This window comes from Vidua chalybeata, chromosome 3 (genome assembly GCF_026979565.1).
Source record: "Vidua chalybeata isolate OUT-0048 chromosome 3, bVidCha1 merged haplotype, whole genome shotgun sequence".
Classification (NCBI taxonomy): domain Eukaryota; kingdom Metazoa; phylum Chordata; class Aves; order Passeriformes; family Viduidae; genus Vidua; species Vidua chalybeata.
The window spans coordinates 12455451-12475845 of NC_071532.1; the positions used below are offsets into that span (position 1 = coordinate 12455451).

The 20395-nt window shown below is 39.9% G+C and overlaps 1 protein-coding gene across 2 annotated transcripts in view; it reads right to left on the reverse strand.

Annotated features, from left to right (window-relative positions):
- The window catches only part of RASGRP3 (RAS guanyl releasing protein 3), a 58647-nt gene that overhangs the window by 15369 nt on the left and 22883 nt on the right, over positions 1–20395 (reverse strand). For both annotated transcript variants that reach the window (XM_053937174.1, XM_053937175.1), the window contains exons 2-10: positions 13244–13436; positions 11627–11729; positions 10922–10984; positions 9611–9742; positions 8511–8658; positions 6792–6965; positions 6258–6374; positions 5678–5953; positions 37–114 (exon numbers count right to left, since the gene is read on the reverse strand). In XM_053937174.1, the coding sequence (XP_053793149.1) occupies positions 37–114; positions 5678–5953; positions 6258–6374; positions 6792–6965; positions 8511–8658; positions 9611–9742; positions 10922–10984; positions 11627–11729; positions 13244–13313 (1161 nt within the window). In that variant the 5' untranslated portion in view covers positions 13314–13436. The remainder of the gene's footprint in view (positions 1–36; positions 115–5677; positions 5954–6257; positions 6375–6791; positions 6966–8510; positions 8659–9610; positions 9743–10921; positions 10985–11626; positions 11730–13243; positions 13437–20395) is intronic.

Sequence of the window (20395 nt, forward strand, 5' to 3'; positions counted from 1 at the left end):
AAGCAATATGCAAAAATGCAGTAAAAGATGACGTACAGATTTGGAGTTCCTTGGCTCCAGCACCAGCGAGAGCTTGTAGATATCATCCTCAGTGTGGTAGAGGTCCAGGGACAGCTATATGTAAGAAAGAATGGAAAACAGTAATATTTACTAGACCTGATTTGATATGACAGGCTTTTAAGCTGAGATATACGTCCCACTGAAGGTAAACACAACATTTTGCTCCTCTGAGTTCGGGAGACATGCCAAAGCTGCGTGCAGCTGCTGGGGAAGTGGATTTCCCCAGAGTGAACACAACCCAGGCTGGTGAAGAACATGCTGCTGCTCATGTCAGGCACTGCACTTGAGGGCTGGCACAACCCTCACCCTGACCCCACGGGTGAGAGGGGCTGCATGCTTACCTCATGCACAGGGGGACATGGGCTCCAAAGACCACCCCTACACAAACCACTTTCTCCTAGCAGCTCATGTTCATGAGAGATCTCAGAGAAACAACCTGGTAAATGCAAAAACTTCAAGACAGTAGTCGTAGAGGGGCTAGGCTGGAAGGATTTCAGATTTTATTCTGGTCAAATTTTCTTCCTCGAGAAGGGTCATAGTAGTGCAGCTCTTCCACAAAGATCAGCCTGTAGAGCAAATGCCTCTTTGGAAAGCCCTGGGCAGAGAGAGGCCTGGGAGAGGCAGGCTGGGTTTGCCACTGCTGTTGATGCAGAAAAGTGCTCTGTTGAGAGCAGTCCCAGTTTAGCCCAGCATAGCCTGCTCCTGATCACCTCTCAGCAAGTCAGGCAAATTGCCTTCCAGCTGTTTCTAGATAAGTGAAAGATTTTTCTATCACGTTCTCATTCTTTTCCCTGGAGGATTTATTGAGGAAAAAAAAGAAGGTACATAAATATACTTAAAGTAGGATGAATCCGGTTTTACTTTGGCAGCTGGAGTCTTGCACTGATCAATGTCTGTGGTGAACGTCTCCTCTTTTGGAGTGATGAAGGAGAAAAGTAATCAACACTGTAGCTAATGTTTTACAGTGAGAGGAAACAAACATTGCATGTTTCCTGTGATCATCTTCCTGCATTAACTGGCTTTGAAGAATTTACACGATTTGAAGTTATCATCCACCTTGCAAATCCCCAGTTAAGCTAAGATTGAGTTAAAAGGATTTTTTGCTGTTCCCAAGCAGACAGATAGAATTACTACTGACTAAATGACTATGACAGAAGGTTATTTTTAGAGAATCTGAAGTGCCAAGTAAGTAGCAAGCAGGACCAGTGACACCTACTGCAGAACCACCTCTAGGAACCATCCTCTTTTAGGCACAATTTTGTGTGATGAGTAAGACACAAGTTGTGCCCTTTCCCAAGATAGGTTCCCAAAGCAAACACATGGCTTTAAAGAAGTCTGGAGATCACATTATTCATTTTGTCTAGCTGAAACATTGCTGATTTTTGTACTTTGTAATTAAGGGCACAATGAAAGGCTGTGCATCATGCAGGTTCTTTTACCCAGCCAGCATGCTGCTGTCACAGGATTAGGTATGGCCTGTCCTAAAGACAAAATTGAACCAATAAGTGCTGTAATAAATATTGTTCATGTGTTGAGATGTTCAGTGACTGTATTCTGAGGTTCCTTGGTGGCATAAAATGAGCAGCACTCCATTGGAGCACATGATGTTATCAGGCCAGACTGGGAGGGCAGAAATGGTACTTCAAAAGGTGTTGTCTGTTCCTGTGAAAGAGCACAGTTTTCTCAGCAGGCCAGATGAGCTGGGTGTGGATTTGGGAGTGGAAATGTATTAGTAGTTATTGAGCAAACTTGTATCTCTCCCTCCCTGAATTATATGTCCTTATCTTAAGCAGTGGATATAACTTCATTAGGCACAATGTGTAAGCACGCAATGGACAAGGTATTGTCCAGGTCAGCAGTTTCATACATTAGCACAAAAATTACAAGCATGATGATTATGCAGTTATGTAAGCATGCATTTTATATTTTATTTACAGTTTTGCTACAACAAATGAAGTATAATAAGAATTTTCCTAGAATAATCTTTACAGTGAGTGGCAGTTTCTATTCTAATTTGACAATCATTGCTGTTTTTTTTCTGAGCAATTTGGAGGGGCATAGAGAAAGGTAGGGGAGTGATCAGAAATGCATGACTTTTTTTTTTTTTTTTTTTTTTCTAAGTGGAACTTACTGAACACAAGTTAGGGAGGGTGACTTTCAATTTGATTGTTTAGGTAGTTCTCATTCTCTTCACCAGATTGTACAAATGCCTGGTACTTTCCAGTCATTTGCATATAGTCTCAGAACAGGCTAGATAAATAGACACTGAGACATAAAAATAGCAAGGGAAAGATGGTGGCACCGAGTAAGTTTTAACACAGTTCATATAAATACACTGTGGTCTAGCTGAGAAACTGAGATCCACTTCCAATCCACAGAAAGTGATGAAACATATACCCACAGGTTTTTATTCACATTGGGGGGGAAAAAAAAAAAGTGTGGAAATACTGCACAGCAGGTAAGGTTAAGTATCCTTACCAAATATAAGTTTTCTAAAGGCAAAACTGTCATTAAAGCTGTTTTTCCTCTCTGCTGCACTGCCAAGCTTGATATTTAGGTCCTCTTTTACTACCTCTTAGCTCCACATTTTGGATTCCAGGGAGTGATACAGAGCCAGGCACAAGGTTCAGTGAAGGTGGAGCAAGTGTGGCCCGTAAGTCAGGAAAAGAGGAGGAATCACAGACTAAGAGCAATCATGCACTAAGAAGTGAGTCCATCTTCATTTAACGTACTCTGGCTCACTGGCAGCTGAATTGTAACACATTTACTTCACTTGTCCGTGTAACTCAGACTCATTTACACAGCCCAAGGCAGGACTTGCATCCCCCTCAGCTTTCATAGTCTCCTGTGCCAGTAAACCTGTCATGTGTCCCTGCTGTCCATACACCAAAACTTTCCCTTGTTTGTGGCATGCTAACTTTCATGCAAAATGCTGGCTTTTTGCAGCTGCTTCCTCAAAGCTAAAGCTCTGTGAGCTAGAAGCTGACTTTTGTGCTTAAAAAAGATGAAATGGGGTGGAGAGGTGTGGGAATGGAGCGAAAACAGACTTCTGTGTGCAGACATCTAAGGCATGAGAATACCAACTTTCTAAACTGCTGGCCATTCGGCAGCTACCACTGAAACCAAGAGTCCTCTTGTTCCCCATGAACCCTTGGTCTATACTCAAAACAGCATCTTTAAAATGCCTGTATGCCCCTTGAGGAATTGCCCAGAAGTTTACTACCCACCTCTCACCCAAGCATTTAACCCAAGTTCTTACTTCATAGCTCTTATCAAAGTCTCCCCAAACATCTCCATTTCCAAGCCACTTGAAATATGAGCAAATAGGACAAATTAGAGCAAATAGGACTCTATCACTGAGGAAGAGAAAAACCAGGCCAAATTCCCACATGCCCATGAAATGCCCATTTTATCTTTTTGTGCAAGTTGTTGGACTAGCAAACCAGTACCCAGTGATTTACTTGTGAAGCAAGCACAGGCCAGGCACTTGCTAAACGTGGTGTAAAAGGCAACGCTGCAAGGGAGGGAGGCCAGGCAAGAGAGTTACACATTGCTTATCAGGACAAGAGACCAACTAAAAGCTTGCCCAGATAAAAGCTGCTCAATGGCAAAACAGCAGAAGGGAAGAAACAGTTGGGTCCAGCCAATTCACACACAACTGGAAAGCATTCTACACATTTATATTCATTTACTAGATTTGAAGGGGAGTTTCTCTAAATAAGGTAAAAATGGAAAAAAAAATTACAGTTGACATTAGAGAGATAAGACCTAGCAATAAAAGGAATTGTTAATTCTTCATGCTCTGAAAACTGAAGATGATGTAGGCAGCAGGGGAGACTAAATCTGCTAATAGACCATTTGCACATAGCAATGTCAACTGTTCTTAGTTGTCACTTCTTGTCAGCTTTGGGTTGCAACCCTTTTCTTGTTCTCTCTCTCTGAACCCAGACAATGATTTAAATCTTCCTTTTCAACAAAAAGATAGACAGAAACATTTAATCTATAACATAAATCCATTATTTCTATTTAAGAGACTAGCATAAAAAAAAAAGTATTGTATTCATATACACTGATAAGGACAAAATCTACATGCAGGAAGAAAAATATTCATATTATGGTATGTATCAAAATTCTGGTCCAGGAACTTTTCACAGAAGTTTGCTGTTTTTTCCCTTTCCAGAAGTCATCATTTTAAGTCAATACTCCCACACAAACCTACTTGATCCACAACTACACTTCCAGTGACTGATGTGAAGACAGAATTACCCTGGAAAGGGTTTAGGTTACCTACACCTGTCTACCTTATTTATAATCCTTGATCAGGTCTGGAATCAACATTGCAGAATGCAACTTCATTTTTTACGATCAGATTGGCTCAACTGTAACAAAGTCAGCAGAGTTATATTTTGAATGAATGCATCACAGTATCTATCATAAGTGAGAAAGTTTCCATCATATACTCAATTACTTCTAGTAAATGGAATACACTGAAAAAAATACAAATAAAATCCCTGTCATTTTGCTGAAAACAAGAAAAAAAAATTGAAAAACAGATATGCTATGTGAGCTCAGGCTGATACAATGATGAATATATGAAGACCTACAAGGTCTTAAAAAATCTTTAGCTTTCTGCTCCTTTTGGAAATCAGGCTGTCACCAAGAAGAGAGAACAGCTAATGAAAGTGGTGGTAGCAGCAGTTCAGCTTTCATCTCTCACTTCACATTGTCTAATTTCTATCCCTTTGGACTCACTTTTTTATTGCTCAGTTCCCTAAAGCCTGAGGTTCCACTTCCCCCTATTCAAAGCCAAGCTTGTAAGAAATGACCAGGAAGGGAAAGAGTGTCACAAGAAAGCAGCTCTCAGTCACTACAAAAACAAAACAATAAATATCTACCTTTATAGCTCAAAATTTAAGTTACAGGATTGTTGCAGGGTTCAACATCTGGTGCCTGCTGTTTCCTGTCACTAATCAGGATTAAGACTTGTTCCCAGGTTGTTCCACACAAGGCACAGCTGAAGAAGTTTTTCCAAATTCCCCAAACTTTCCCAGTCTTGATTACAATGAAGCCACTGGGTATATCCACACAGCTTGGTTTCTCCAAGCTCAGGCTCATATTTGTCATCTTCTTCAGCATAAAACTCTATACCTGATCAGTCCCAGTATAAATCCATCACATGTTTATTTACTGGATAGGAAGGGTACTGTGTCACAAGGAAAGCACAGGACAGCAAAAACGGAACGATGCTCAGGCTGGAATTTCTCTCGTGTGTTGATGCCAGCATGTCTCCCAGTTGTTCCAGAGGAGACATAAGCCTCCATTCTAAGTAGTCAGAACTGAGTTTTAATTCTAACATAAATACAGCCCTCCATCTGTCATTCTTAAAAGAGGTAATTTGTAACAATCCTGTTGCTGCTTCCAGCCATCCCATACGACTGTACTAAAACTCTGATTTTCTTAGCACCTCATGTGAACTTCTTTCTGTTTTGTATTTTTCCCTTTTCTTTTTCTGAGAAACTGAGATAAAAATATGCACTTAACTTTATAGATATGAATATTCCTACTGACACTCAACACTTGAATCACAGGAGTGAATTGAAACATGTTCAATACTTACGGTTAGCAGGTTAATTAAATCCAAATTAGGCTCTAAATGATGAGAAGCAGTTTGCAGGGAAACCAGTTCACTCAAGGTGATGGAAAGCTGCTGCATTTTCACTATGTTAACTTTGTTCTCATCTATCCAGTCAGGAAAAATGACATGGACAGCAATCAAGTCTTTCAAATGCACTCCTAAAATAGGAATTTTGAAGCCAACACAGTCAGCAAAAGCCTTGCGGTAGTTGCAGTAGTTTCCATTGGAAGAGACCAGCTCTGTCATTTCGTTCCAGTCCTACAAATAGCCAGAGAAGCAAGTCCCTGTGAAAGCATTCATTGCATTTCCTTAATCTGTTTTAAATGAACTCAACTCCTGTCAGGGTGTCGACAGTGTTAATTCCTCTCTGGCACAGGCAATCAACCAGAGGATCTCTGTGAGCTTATCCTGCTCCATTGAGAGGAATGCAACCAAGTGCCTTTCAGGATGCTCTGCCATGATCCAAATATTGTGCTGGTGAGACACCTGCACTGTAGAACCCATCAGACCTCAAAGAGGTGATGTTCACCTCAATATGTCTGTATTCTGGAGTCCACCATACCTTTGTGACTTCCGAGGACAGATGAGAATGAGTCTCTTTCAGGCGAGAAATAGAGCTGTGGCTTAGACCTCCCACAACTGCCATCAGTGTGTTGAAGTTCTGGAGGTGAAGGAGCTTCTGCAGGAGAGATTAATCATGCATAATTAAAAGTTAATGAAATATAAGTAGCAGCTACTCAATGTCATACACAACAAGTTAAAGGAGACAACCCATCATGGCTAAAGCACAAATCAATAAACCAGCTCACATAACAGAATGGTTCAGCATTTTGTTTTTTAATTAGCCTAGGTCGAGAAGAAGCACACAATAGTGACAGTTGCCAACTGGAATACAACAAAGAAAAATTATTATAAAGTTATGTCTTCTAGGTAAAAAATGCAGGCACACCACACCTGAACAAATAACCTCCAGTGGTACTGAACAGGCTATTCACTGAGGAGATAACACAAAGAGCATCAGCTAATTTCTTTACTATAATCTCCATTTATATTCCTGCTTTGTACTGGAAGAAAAAGACTCATCTGCAAGACTTACCTGTGCAACATTGATAAACTTTGTGATTACTTCTGCTCTTTGCTGGGGTGTTGGTTTGCTGAGAACCATGAGCTGGACCCATTTAGAGATACCATTAAATAAAGCAATAGATCTCTCCAAAGTAGGATTGTTTTCCAAGCAGCCGTGGATCACATAGCTTTGGTAATCTGTGAACTAACAGAGAAAAGACACTTTCAGTAAAACAGTGGACAAACTGGAGAAACAATTGAAACTTTGATACTTTTCTTTCTAAAGCTCCTCTTGTTTAGAAAGTGACCGTGATTCAGGATCAGCAGACCCTGCTGCACATCTCCTCCTTAAAATCTTTTTGCTGTTGTTTTGGTGTGGCTTTTCCTTAAATGTCAACTTACAACTTGTCTGTGTGTCAGGAAATACAGAAACCTGCAAGATGAGTGTGATTGCTACTTCCATCTTGCCCATAATTTGCTCAACACATTTTATTCTTTGTAGTTACATTTGACACCTTGAAGCCATGGCACTGTTTAGGATCCCAAAAGTTAAATTTCCCTAAATGTTTGAAAAACAGTTTTCAGCTGTCCCTTATAGGGAGGTTTTCAGTAACTGAGGCCATCATTTTAGCTTGTGTAGGGAGTTGCTAGCAATGCCAGACAAGATGGGTCTGGCTGATCAAAACCAGCCTGCTAGAAAAACATGAGAGCATATACTCCAACACAACAGATGCTTGTCTCCCAGCTGCAGATAGACAGTATTTCAGTGTTCATGTAATTTTTTTGTTATAGTTAACGCTGCCCTTCCTTCTCCCCCATTTTTTTTAACAGGTAAAACCAAACACAGGATTCAGACTAATCATATTCTACAATTACATATCTTTGAGAGAACAAGTGGTACAGGATCAATTAACTCTCACTGGTTGCAGAGAATCATCTGTGACAGCAAAATTCAAGCTTAAGAACTAACAGAGAAGCTAGAAACAGCAAGGAAAAAAAAGAAAATTCATTGCAGGTTTGAGTTTTCTTCCTGGAATCCCCAAAGGAATGCAAATGCATCTTAAATCTAATTAAAAATCCATGCCTTTTTTCTTGTCCTTCCCTCCTTCTTTGAGGTTAGCATTGCACAGATCACAGTAGGGCGTTTTCCTATGATTTGAAGTCTAAGAGCAATTAACCTTTGAACATTATTAAGTGACATCAAAAGTGATTCTATTTAGACTAGTCTCAGCTCTTCATTGATCTCTTTTTCCTTCCTCCCTTGAAACAAACAAAAAAACTCATACATTTTTCTTAGTTTTGGAGTTTGATTTCTCTCATGCTTCTGAAAACTCTAAAAAAACCTCTCATTTGTCATCTTGAGAACTTACTGCTTCCATTTGCCACCCGATACAGTAAGATCACATGACCCTTTCATATGGATATTTGTCAGCAGAAATCAGCATTTCTTTTTGCATTTCTCATACTCATTTGTTTTGTTTTAGCTTCAACTTTAGTTTTCATCCACTTTTGCCTCTTGTCCTTGTACAAGCCTCTGTGAAAAGAAGCAACTGTGCCTGAATTTCCCTCAGCGTCAAAAATCGTCACACACAAAAAGTTCAAGGAAGTGTATGGCTATGTATAGCATATGAGAGAGTATAAGGATTCACTACACTGAAATGTTGAAAAAAAAGTCAGGAATGTGAAACCATGTGAACATTCTTTAAAGACAGGTTCCTAATTGCAAGTGACAAAGTTGTGGGCTTCTTACAGAAATTCTCCTAAAAGATTTATGCTCCAGAAAAGTGAGATGTTCAGCTAGCTCAATGGGCTCCAGATGGTCAAACAGCAGGCAGGCTTTTCCTTTCTTGGAAATCTTCTTCCTCTGTGTAACTCTTCTCATCCAGTCATAGGAAGGACTGCAACAGAATAGGAATAAGTCTCAGTTCTCTTTGGGTGTATGTCACTGTAGCCCACAGCTGGAATGTGTCATGTAAAATTGACCACAGAAGCACCATGAGACTTCTGGTCTGTGACACCCAGCACATTACAAACACTTAGAATGAGACCTGCTCAAGAGTGTAACAGAAGCTAGGAATTTTGCATGCACTACTCCAAGTGATGAATAATAGCAGGTTTCTATCACAACATGTTAGAGGATGCCATAATTAAAGATGCTTTAAAATAAAAGAACAGCTCAAAACTAATTCTGATACAGAATAAAAACATACTTGAAAAACATCAAGGATTAATTTTTCCTCTGTAGGTCCACAGTTCCCCAAAGTAATGGAACAACAGAGACAGCCAAATACTGTGCATATGCCATATTTTAAAAGAAAATCTACAATATCAGATGAGATGCAAAAGCATGTCTGGTGATGTTTCATTCCAGCTTGTCAAGGAAATAGTAGTTGTAATCATTTTGATGTAATGCAACTACATATGTGAATGCTAAAAGTTCTCCGTTTAAAGAATAGAAAATATTGCAAAAACGAACAGATTACGGATGAGAAGACAAGAAAGCTTCCATGAGAAGATCTAAGATTTAAACAGCATGCCAGCCACTACATTGCTTGCTATTTTGTATGAAAACTCGTAGAAGAAAAGTAATACTAATCACTTAATTGGCACTTGTTTTGTCAGGAAAATAATTTATTTCCTGTTTATATGAAAAATTTACATACAGATAGGAATGTAGTTATTGTGTAACTAAAACTTCAAATTTTTAGCAGCTTCAAATTTAAAGACAATTTTGCAAGTGCTTTTTTTGCTCACTCAAGATCAAGATGGGCCTTAATATTTTTGTACTTTGTACAGAACTAGAATTCTGCTGTTCCAGACACAAAGATGTCCTTGACATGACATCCTTACATGCTAGAGATATCAATAAGATGGATGTGATCCTCATATCCAAGCTGGCTGGCTACTTCTTGAAACTCTTCGGTCAAACGAATCAGCCCAAGATCCAAGTTAAACTCTGCAGGAAATTCCAAAATCCAGTATCTGAAATCCACAGACAGCAGTTAAGAGATGCCCAGAGACTCAGGTATAATATTCAGTGGCTACATATATTTTATATACATTTTTTTTCATAGGACTTATTTCAGGACTTATTTAGACAGAGAGAGTGAGCTCAGCCTGTTTGTTCTGTAATTATTTGTGACACTGAAGTGGCAATAGCCACTTTATATTTTAATTTTTTTTTTAATTAACTCACAACAGCACAACAAAGCAGCATTCTATTGAAATGCAGAATTAAAGTGATGTCTCAGGTGTAGCTACCCACAGAAGCTACACACAGTGTCCTGACTCAGGCTGCCAGGACACCCAGATAACACTTGCACTTAGTCCCTGTCCAAGTGAGACAACTTTGTCTGCTCAGAAAAGATTTTTCAATGAAAATGCAAAAGCGCATTTGAGTGGCAGTTCCACCAGGATAACTGTGTAAAGCAGATGTAAGCCACATAAGCTTACATGTAAAACATGCAAGCCCCCTCCTCTATGTAAGGGGGAGTGGAAAAGGCTTTATCAGCCCTGACTTCAGTAACCCCCCTAATTTTCTTCTCAGTGATGTAACTTCATCCAGAGGAAGGAGGAAAAAGCATTTGTTTAAGTGAAGCAAGTTATATCATGATTACTTAAAAATTCATACTTTCTCTTTTACAGAGAAATGTTCCTACATCAGAACAGCGCAACACATGAAAGCTTTCCCATGGAAACAAGGTCAGAGCAGCTGGTGCAAGGTTTGGAATACACCCAATGTGTAACAACTTTGGCATCACTAACACACTCCTGTCACCATAAATTATGTAGGGATTGCAAGGGATTGCATGAACTGAAGTCTACAATCCAGAGACAATTTTCTTCTCCCACACTAAGTTACAGCTGGGAGCAAAATGTGTCTCTCCTCTGTGTGGCACTGAAGTTGTCGCCCTCTGACAGGCTGAAAAATCATAACACTCATGAGCCAGATAAATAATAACACAAGTTCTCTGTCAGCTTTTTAGCTCGATGCAGTTAAGTGTCTTAAAAGCTGGATAGCTCAACTTAATTGTTTTAAACACACAGAAATTCCCTCTGCACTGTAGAATGGAGACGAAGTAAAAAACCCAAACAAAATTACATTGATAGTATTAACAGAACCATAACACCAAAATGCTAGAGGACCAGAAGTGCATTTACCTCATGAAGTAGCAGATTTTCAATCTGAATTCATTGCAATTCTCCCCATCGGCATCTCTGTAAGTTTGTCAGCTAAAGAAAGCTTTGTGTGCCTTGACTCAGCAATGTTGTTTTTATTCACTGGAGGCTGATACTAGAGCATCTGAATTTACAAAAGTATCAAACTTTTCTTCTAGAGATAACCACATTATGCCTCTGGTATTTCATTCACTTTCACAACATCATAGGGGACAGAGACTATTTCCTGGCTGCCCCTTTTTTTCCCCCTGTTAAAAATGCCTCTATTCTACAATTCTGAATATTCTGCTGAAAGGCTTCTTGCCAGCTCTGACTAACCAAATATGATAATAGTTATGATTACTGAGTTAAGAGGTATAAATGACATGTAGGTAGTTAGATATCACTGAAAATTCACAGTACTCAAAGGTCACCCTCTTGTGATACACTTGAAAAATTATCTTGGCCTCGTATTTGCAGTTATTCAAGGTTGATGCACAGTTAGTATTCTTGTACAGATGTAGAAAACCTACAAAGTCTTTATGTGAGCATAAAGAAGCTCACAAACTCCCACCTTTTATGTTGAAGAAAAATTCACCTCTAAACCTTGTTTGTCATTAATTAATTGGCACATTTTTACAAGCAGTCAGGAAAACCATCTGCTTTTGACACTGTAACGCCAACTTGCAGCACTTTGTGAAAGGATATGTGGACAGAAGCTTGCCAGCCAGCTCTGTCGAAGGCAGATACCAGCGATGCATTAAAAGAAAGGTTCTTGGCAAATGGCTGGAGCACGGGTTTCCTTTGTCATCTGCAAAAGAGAAACAATGAGTTAACCTCACTATAAAAGAGGAGAGCTTTTACTCTTCAAGCCCAGTCAGACAGAAAGGATCAAAAGTGGAAATGTTGGCTCATTATCTAACAAAAAGGTAGGAAAGAACACCAGAGCACAAAAATGCCCCTTGAATAGTAACTTGCTAGAATGCAGTGACAGTTATTTAAACAAAGAAAAAACCCAAACCAGTTCAGATAACAGGCCACAGCTAAAAAAAATAGGGCATGGGCAGCACTGTGCTAAACTTTATATAATGTCAATGCCAGTAATCTAAGGGACAAATCCAAAATTAGTCCATCAAGAGGACAACTACTGTACAACTATACTTCCAATATTTATTTTATTGCAACTTTATAGCTTTAAGTTAGCAGTTAAATTATTTTGAAAAATGGATCTGCTTCAAGGAATTCAGTATTAAAACAGTACCTAGTACCTCATATCTGTGCCCAAGGTCACATCTCCAGCTGCCTAACAGAGACCCTTGTGTATTTGCAGTGTAGCCACTGAAACTGCACAGAATTAATCCCTGGCAGACTGGCTGACCATCAGTCTTCTCCAACGTCTGCAATGTTAGATTATTCTGTCTGTCACTTTTTTTGAAGACAGTAGATGATGTGATGTATGAAAACAGGAGCCACACATGGACTATGCTTGTCAAGAGAGTGTGTATACAAGAGGAGACACTATTTCCAGCAGCAACAAGTGCATGGGCTCTGCTAATATTTAAATGAAGTTCTAGAGCAACCAGTTGGTGGCCTACAGAAACGGATGTATGGGATTCACTGCAGCAAGGTCTGTCCATCCATCCATTGTTCAATCTCTCTTGCCTTTAGATACTTGTTTCTCTCCACATGGCATATAAAATTAGTACTTCATTCCAATCAAAATCTGTCCTGCATCTCCAGGGAACCTAAATGTAGCTTTGTGAATCAGAACCCCATTTGAAAACACTTAAGCCCATCCATGAACTCATTTGACTATAATGTGATATATGGCATGATTAATGGTGTTATGGATCAAGGTCTTTTTCATCACTTCTTTCCCTCAGACCTGGTACATCACATTTTAATAAGAGTAAAAAGATTACATGAGCCTTAGGTCATATTCTTACCAATTATTGCACGATGATTTGGAAAACCTTTAAAAAAATGACAGGTCAAAACCGCAGCTGTGTAACCACTCAAGACAAAGATCAATGCCAGAAACAACTCCTTGAATAATTCATCTAAACATTTCTCTTGGTAAAGGCCAGCATTGTATAAACCACCATACCCGCAATTGTGCATTATCTGTATTAGAAAAATTTAATACAGTATGCATGTGATTAAAATTCTGGTTTGCATGATTCTGAGCCAAATTGAAACAAGGAAAATTTTACAGAACAGAAATGTTGTTAGCCAAGAGAAAGGCTGGCTAAACCAGAGAACAGCAGGATTTATACTAAAAGATTAATTTCAATAACAACAAAATAAGATATTGAAAGAGCATACCAAACATTTCAATACAAGTGTTCAAAAGCTCATCTAATGTTGCAGCCTTTCCAAGAGTGTTTGACCCCATTGTCTTTTAATCGTTGTCAAAAAATAAGAGACATTTTCACCAAGTAGAAGGATGCTTCTTCAAATGCCCAGCTTTTTCACTTTATTTTGTTGGTTGCATTCTTAACTGGACTTCAATGAAAATCTGAAGAAAGTAAAAGAAATCATAATTATATGACTATATGTAAGAATTCTCAGGATGCAATGCTTACAGTTCAACTCATCTTTTCTATAAACTGCTTTTTTCCCCACATGATACAGAGCATGTGAAAGATTGCCATAAGCTTTCCCTACATTCCAGTCTGTGTTTCTAAGCGTTGTCCAATTGTTTGTCCACTAGCACAAAATAAATCCATAGCTAGGGTCATAAAACAGAAACCAGATGGCAAATGAGGGCCTGCATGTACAATGACGCACATTTTGTTCAAGTCATTCTATTTACACTTGATAAGTCACTTTTTGGTAATAACCCTGCTTTTATGTTTTTAAGCATAACCATTTTTCCCCCTGAGGTTACTGGTTCATGATAACACTAATGGTCTTAATTGGCACAGATCACATAAAGTGTTTAATGAAGTTCATAGCAAACATTAAACTAGGAGGCAGTTTTTCAAAGGACCCTAAGATCAGCTTTTTTAAAATAAAATAAATCTTCCCACAGTAGCTGAGCAGTCACAGAGACCTGAACACATACAGAAACTTCTAAATTTTATTATACATCTACTATGCATTTAAATATCAAATATCCATTTACCTGAAGATGCACAGAATACTCTGTTACAAGTTTTCAGAAGTAATTTTACAGGTTATATTTAAAGAACAAATCAGTACTTTATTATCTATCTGTGACTAAGACCCACTACTGCCTGATCACACCAAGTGTTTGAAATGTGACAAACAAGTACATCCAGCAACTTATCTAGAAAACAAAAAGCCAAGAGTAGAACTAAAATAGTCCTTGAAGTGAAACAACACAGGATTTGGGGAAATTAATTTTCAGAAGCCATTGCCCATGGCATATGTAAGCTGCTCATTGCTGGCCTATGCTAGCTCCCACCTGCACCTCATCTCCAGTTAGGACACCATGACTGGCCAGGGGTGCTCTAGCAGCACAGTGCACTGCATCCCAGCACCTGGAAAGTGCCCTGGACACTTCTTTACAGACCCAGCCTCAGAGTCCTGTAGTGCTGAGCCTGTTTGAAGCATGCAACAGTGTTTTGCTTGGAATAGCTTCAAAATATTCTATTCAGCCGAAGATGCAAGTTGTATGAGGAGCAGCTGAGAGAGCTGGCATTGTTTAGTCTGTAAAAAGGTAGACTGAGGGGAGATCTTACCACTCTCTAAAACTACCTGAATGGAGCTGGTAGCAGCTGGGGGGGTCAGCATCTTCTCCCGGGGAACAAGAAACAGAATGAGAGGAAATGGTCTCAAGTTCCACCAGGGGAAAAAATTAGATGGGATATTAGGGAAAATTTCTTCACTGGAAGGCTGGCCAAATACAGGCTGCTCAGGGAAGTGGTTGAGTCCCTGGAGGCATGTAAAAGATGTGTAGATGTGACACTTAGGGACATGGTTTGGTGATGGACTTGGCAGTGTTTTGTTAATGGTTGGATTTGATGGTCTTCAAGTTGTCTTTTCCAACCTAAACAATCCTATGACTCTGTAGTATGGTCTTCAGATGTGTTCCTACAGCTGGGCTCTTTCTGTTCCCATCCAGCAATGATTTTGACATGACACTCTCTTCCCTGAAGCCGAGAGGATCCTGTAGGATGTAAGCACAGCTCATGGAACAGGGAGTTTTGATCAGTCAGTGCACACACAATGCCTCAGACCAAGCCAGCCAACAAGAAACCTGATCAGAGAGGTGCAGACATTAGATCCTGCCCCTTCCTCCTAGGTGGAAGAAAGTACTCTCCTCTGAATTTGGTGGTGCAGAACCCCCTCTTGAAAGAAAACGCCTGTTTTTCTAGGAATCACACAGAGATGCTACTTGCAACGAACCAAGGGGAAACTAAAGTAATCCTTTGATACAACAGCAAACAGAGCATGCACTTAAGAAAAAGGAGGAGGTGAGTACACAGTGGTCCTTGGCTTCAAGCCTGTGTAGCAGGTGTTGTCCTAAGGGTTGGCTCTGGGGCTGGACTGGGCCTCAGCCCCTCCTGCTAGAGCTGGGCTAACACCGAAACCCGAAGCTGTGTGAAGTGAACAAGAGAATGCAGAGAGTTGTGTGACTCTCTAACCTGCTGGTCAGGCCACAAGAGCTATGGTTACTCTAGGGTTAGTCTATCTTCCCAAGACTGTTTATGTATTTAAAGTGAAAAAATAAAAAAGTAAGCAAGAGCATTTGCTTGGTTTGCTTTCAGAGTTTTCACAGCAGAAGTTGTGCAGTGTTTTTCAAGATCACAACCTTGTACACTTAATTTTTGCTAGAATCCCATTTTGGGCATGTTTTTCCTTTTTGGTCATACCCAAACCCTTTTCTAAGTGCTTAAATAACTGGTGTAATTTTCACAAAGCCATCTATCTAGCTCTTCCAGATTAATCGGACTTAGGTTTTCTTTCAAGAGGAGAAAAATAAAATAATCTGCCCTTTCAAAATATATTTTAGTCAGTGCTTCAAAAAAATTAAATGGGGAAAAACGATTGAATTTTCTGTCTAAGCCTAGAAAATTGCTGAGCATGAAATGTAGGAGTGGAGGAAATTTGATCTGGCTTTTAAATTTCGTTGGTATTCCTATCATCCATAAAATATAGGAGAGTATCATCTCTGTCTTCCACTGACAACAGTATAAAGGCAGCCATATGGTAATAAATAAATAAATAATGCCCTGGGTAAAATTGAAGGTTTGGTGGTTTTCTTCAATTTTACAACAACTATTTAGGTAGCAGACACCTAGATCCTGAGACCTACAGAGCTATCCTCCCAAACAGCCTATCTGACCTCTAAAGCTCAGAGCATTATTATAATAATGCTTCTTAAAGAAGAATAAAGTATTTCCACCAAGTGAAGAACTGGCTGACTGGGTCTGAGTCAAAACCTGATATCACATCTCTTGACTGCAGACTCCAAACCCCACAACCATTACATCATTACTTGTGTGATTAAGCGCTGCTGTTCTACTAAAACAATAAAGGAATTGTCTATAACCATGCCACAATGGTATCCAACCACCAGGACCTGCAGCGATGGATGAGTAAAATACAACTCCAAATTTCATCTACATAAATTAAATAAACTATATTCTGTCAACAGTTCAGCTCAAGAAAGACACTAAATTAAAAATAAAATAGAATCATCACAGAGTATTTCTACAAATAAAAAAAATAAAAATGTTTTCAATATGAGGCAATTATTAAAAAATTGATTGCCAAAAGTGCAGTTGGACTTTCAAACAAAGATAACTTTGAGAATCTCTGCCCTCAGCTGCTTTCCAGCATAACATTGAAATATCTTATTGCCATCCAGCTGTTTCAGAGAATAATTGCCCACTATAATGAAACAAATACATTTTTGCCTTGTAATGGAATTATAAATCTGATTTGGTTTACTGTGATTAACAAGGGCTGTTAAGGACACAAGAGGCACACAGTCCTCACAGCCACTCATTCTCATTTCTTTATCAAGCCACTTGGAATTACAATCTCCCCCTGCAAGTCTTGCTGGTAACCCACCACATGCTGGGAAGGGATTTCAGGGGATAATCAGGAATAGGTGAAGACTGCAACAGCAGCAATACCATCAACATAGCAATCTCATCAACATAGACCTTAGCACTCACTCAAAGCCAACAGCTTTTTTTCCTTCATTTAAGCAATAGAAACAACCATAATATCCCTATGAACCAAGTCATGGTGTCAGGCATGTTGTACTTTATCTTATGCAATATTTCTATCATGGGATGTGCACTTCCTCCCTAGGGGGAAAGCAGAAACAACTGCAGTGATGTGCTCAGAGGTTAGAAGTTTTCCATGGACTGAACTACAAAATATGGAGTTCCTTCCAAGTCCTGCCATCACCTGCACATATGCACATGGTTCCTTTGAGCACATGGCTTTCCTTAGTACTTTTGTGCAGTGTAATTGCATTTTGTAGTCAACATTTTGGAAGTCTTGAGATGGTGCTGTTGTGGACTGTCCTGATAGATTACTTGTTTCAAGTATGTAGGCTGTGACCTCTTGAGACAGATGTGATCAGGTGCAATACATTAATTTTCAGAAGAAACAGGATGCCCTGCCAGCAAAATTGTAACCCTATGCAAAAGCACCAAGTGATGTAAACAGAGTGGGCAGCATGAAGCCAGGGTTTGAATGTTGGCTACTGTCATTAGTAAAACCAAAAGACTTCACTCCTACCACTGGAGGCTACTAAGCAGGGGGGTCCACACCCACAACCTACAGCAGTTTAAATAATATTAAAATGCCAAACTTGTACAAATCCATGTGTGGGCACTCTCAGGTGATTTCAGGCAAATTGTATCAGTTACAGGTGCAAGCTAATTCAATAAGTCAGTTTTAAATAGGCTTAGATTTGACATACAGGGTAATATTTATTCAGCTAAATTAAATTCAAACAGCCTTTTACCCAGGCCAAATTAAATGTACATGTAGTATTTTCCCCATTTATTAAAAGTGGGCTATTTTCCTTCTACTTAAAGACAATAAATAAGAGGTACATGCAAAGAGTCCCACCTTGATACAGAGGCACCTCTATGGGTCTCAGTTTATCCATAAACCTTCCAGATGCCTGCTCACATAAGACTTGTATTCTTTACAAGATTAGGACATTCTTGGGACTTTAAATAAGCCAGATCTCCCCTCCTCCAAGCCTACACAACACATCAGTGAATGCTTGCATTAAACAGCTTCCACCTGGCAGCTGGGGGACTGCTAATTGGGAGCAGCTCAACAGGGAAATCCAATCAGTAGCAGTATGCAGAAAAAGAAGTTGAGAAGAAATCATGAGTCTCATGAGAATGTTTAAAGGTACCTTCCCTTGCTACAACTCTTTCCATTATTCTGTCTTAATCATATCCAGGGGAAGCTCTTCAGGACAGAGGTCATCTGCTACCCTGTAGATGTAATGGAGGCTCTCACAGAAAGACCCTTTCTGTTAATAAGAATCTCAGGTGGGACTGCACCTTTGCCTACACAGATGCAAGCAAGACATCTGTTTGGGCTCAAGTCAGCACAGATCTTAGGTTGCCTACGGTGTGGTTCCTGGAATAACTCTCTCCCAGCAGTTATGTATTTCTTGTAGCTGGTTTGTTTATTATGGTGCACACAGGGCTATTTCTAGAAAACTCCGAGCAAGTGACACAGGGGGTCAGGTTTCTGAGTCTGACACAGGCAGGAGCTGTGCTAGGCAGGACAGGGCAGGGATGCTGTCAGGCAGCCTAATGCCCCTGCTTCTGCCTAGCCCATGACTTCAGCCATCACATGCAGCTGGCTGCAGGATGGCACATCTGGCTTACCAATGACATTTATTGTATGGAGCAGGGACACAGAACAAGGGGGACATTGTGGCACTGCTCCATGAACGCAAGATACAAGTCTTGCTGCGGGCAGGAGAGGAATGAAAATGGAATGTGGGAGTCTGGGGCTCATCTGACTTTCCAGTACTTGTTCACCTTTGTTGCACACCTTCAGATCGTAGTTACACAATAAACCACAGCAACTGCCTGCAGCCTATTGCTTTGATTCACTTTTTTGGTGGTTTTTTTTTTTTGGATCAAAGTGGAGCTTCAAAAGACACTGAATAACAGAGTGTTCGAAAAGAAGATAGAACAGGTACTCTGCTGGTGGCTAGCTAAAGAAAATCCTTTGGTGAGACAACCAGCAGTGCATGAGGTCAGGGTCTGTACTCAGCAGTTTCTCTCCACTGCTGCTCCCTTCTCACTCTGGTCCTTTGCTTCCAGCATGGGTTCTCTGTGGGCCACAGTCCCTTCAGAGGTGCACTTGCTCTTCCATGAGCTTATCAATGGGCCAGAGGCTCTTCAGGGAAATACCTGCTCTGCTACAGAGCACCTCCTTGTCCTCTGACCTTATTATTCCTTCTCTTCTTCCCTCCTCCTGTCCATTTGCTTGTTTTCTCCGTGTTTTCCCGTCCTCAGAATTTTCTGCCTTTTCTTAAATATGTTTTTCCAGAGGTGCCACAAACTTGGCTGATGGTCTCAGCTGCATGGGGTCCCTTGCAAAGACAGCTGGAAGTGTCTGTGTCTGACACAGGGCAGCCCCATGCCTTCTTCCACAGAGGCCATTCCTGCAGACTCTCTGCTGCCAGACCCTTGCTATTTGCATCCAGTATAGCCTCTAAGGGATGAGCATTTGTGCCTTAGCACAAAAGTATTCAAGTTACAAATACTCAAAATATATTTTATTATGCTTAATTTTGAGAGAAGGCTCCACTAAGCTTAATTTTCACTTTCACAAGTTACCCAATCAACACAGAAGGGTATTATAAGCCATTTCAAGCCCTAGACTTGAAATGGAAACAGAGGTTAAATTAATAGGGTCACAGGTAAGAGCTCAAGGGGATATACAGATCCACTCCCATGGACTACCCAGGTGTTAGTTCACACCCACGCACATAAGACCATGGTGTCTTGTACAAGTTCATAAATTAGCATATGGAGTACAATACATGCTGACCTAAGATAAAAGAGAAGCTTACAGAAATCATGAGGAATACCAATGGACAGTCACATGACCAAAAACTTTCAGTTAATCAGAAAGTCACTTGATTAAGGCTTGAGCTGCTTAGATAGCATTTTGTTTAGCATTCTTCCTGTGAAACATAACCAAGAGGATTTCAGAAACAACAGACCACCTCTACTACCACCACCCTCAGGTTTTCTCCCTTATAATTCACCTAAAATAACAGACAGCTTAATAACTGGATTTGGAAAAACAACAAAGGTTACATTTTGCAATACTAGCATTTTATGGAATTGGTTATCTACCATACTTTAGATTTGTCCCATCCACTTCTATATTTGTTTCCTTTGTTTGCTTTGTTGGTATTTGCCTCTGTAATTTAACTCCAGCTAATAAATGGCAGGAAAGTCTGAGCAGACATGCTTGGTTTGTTCCATATACTCTGCTGAT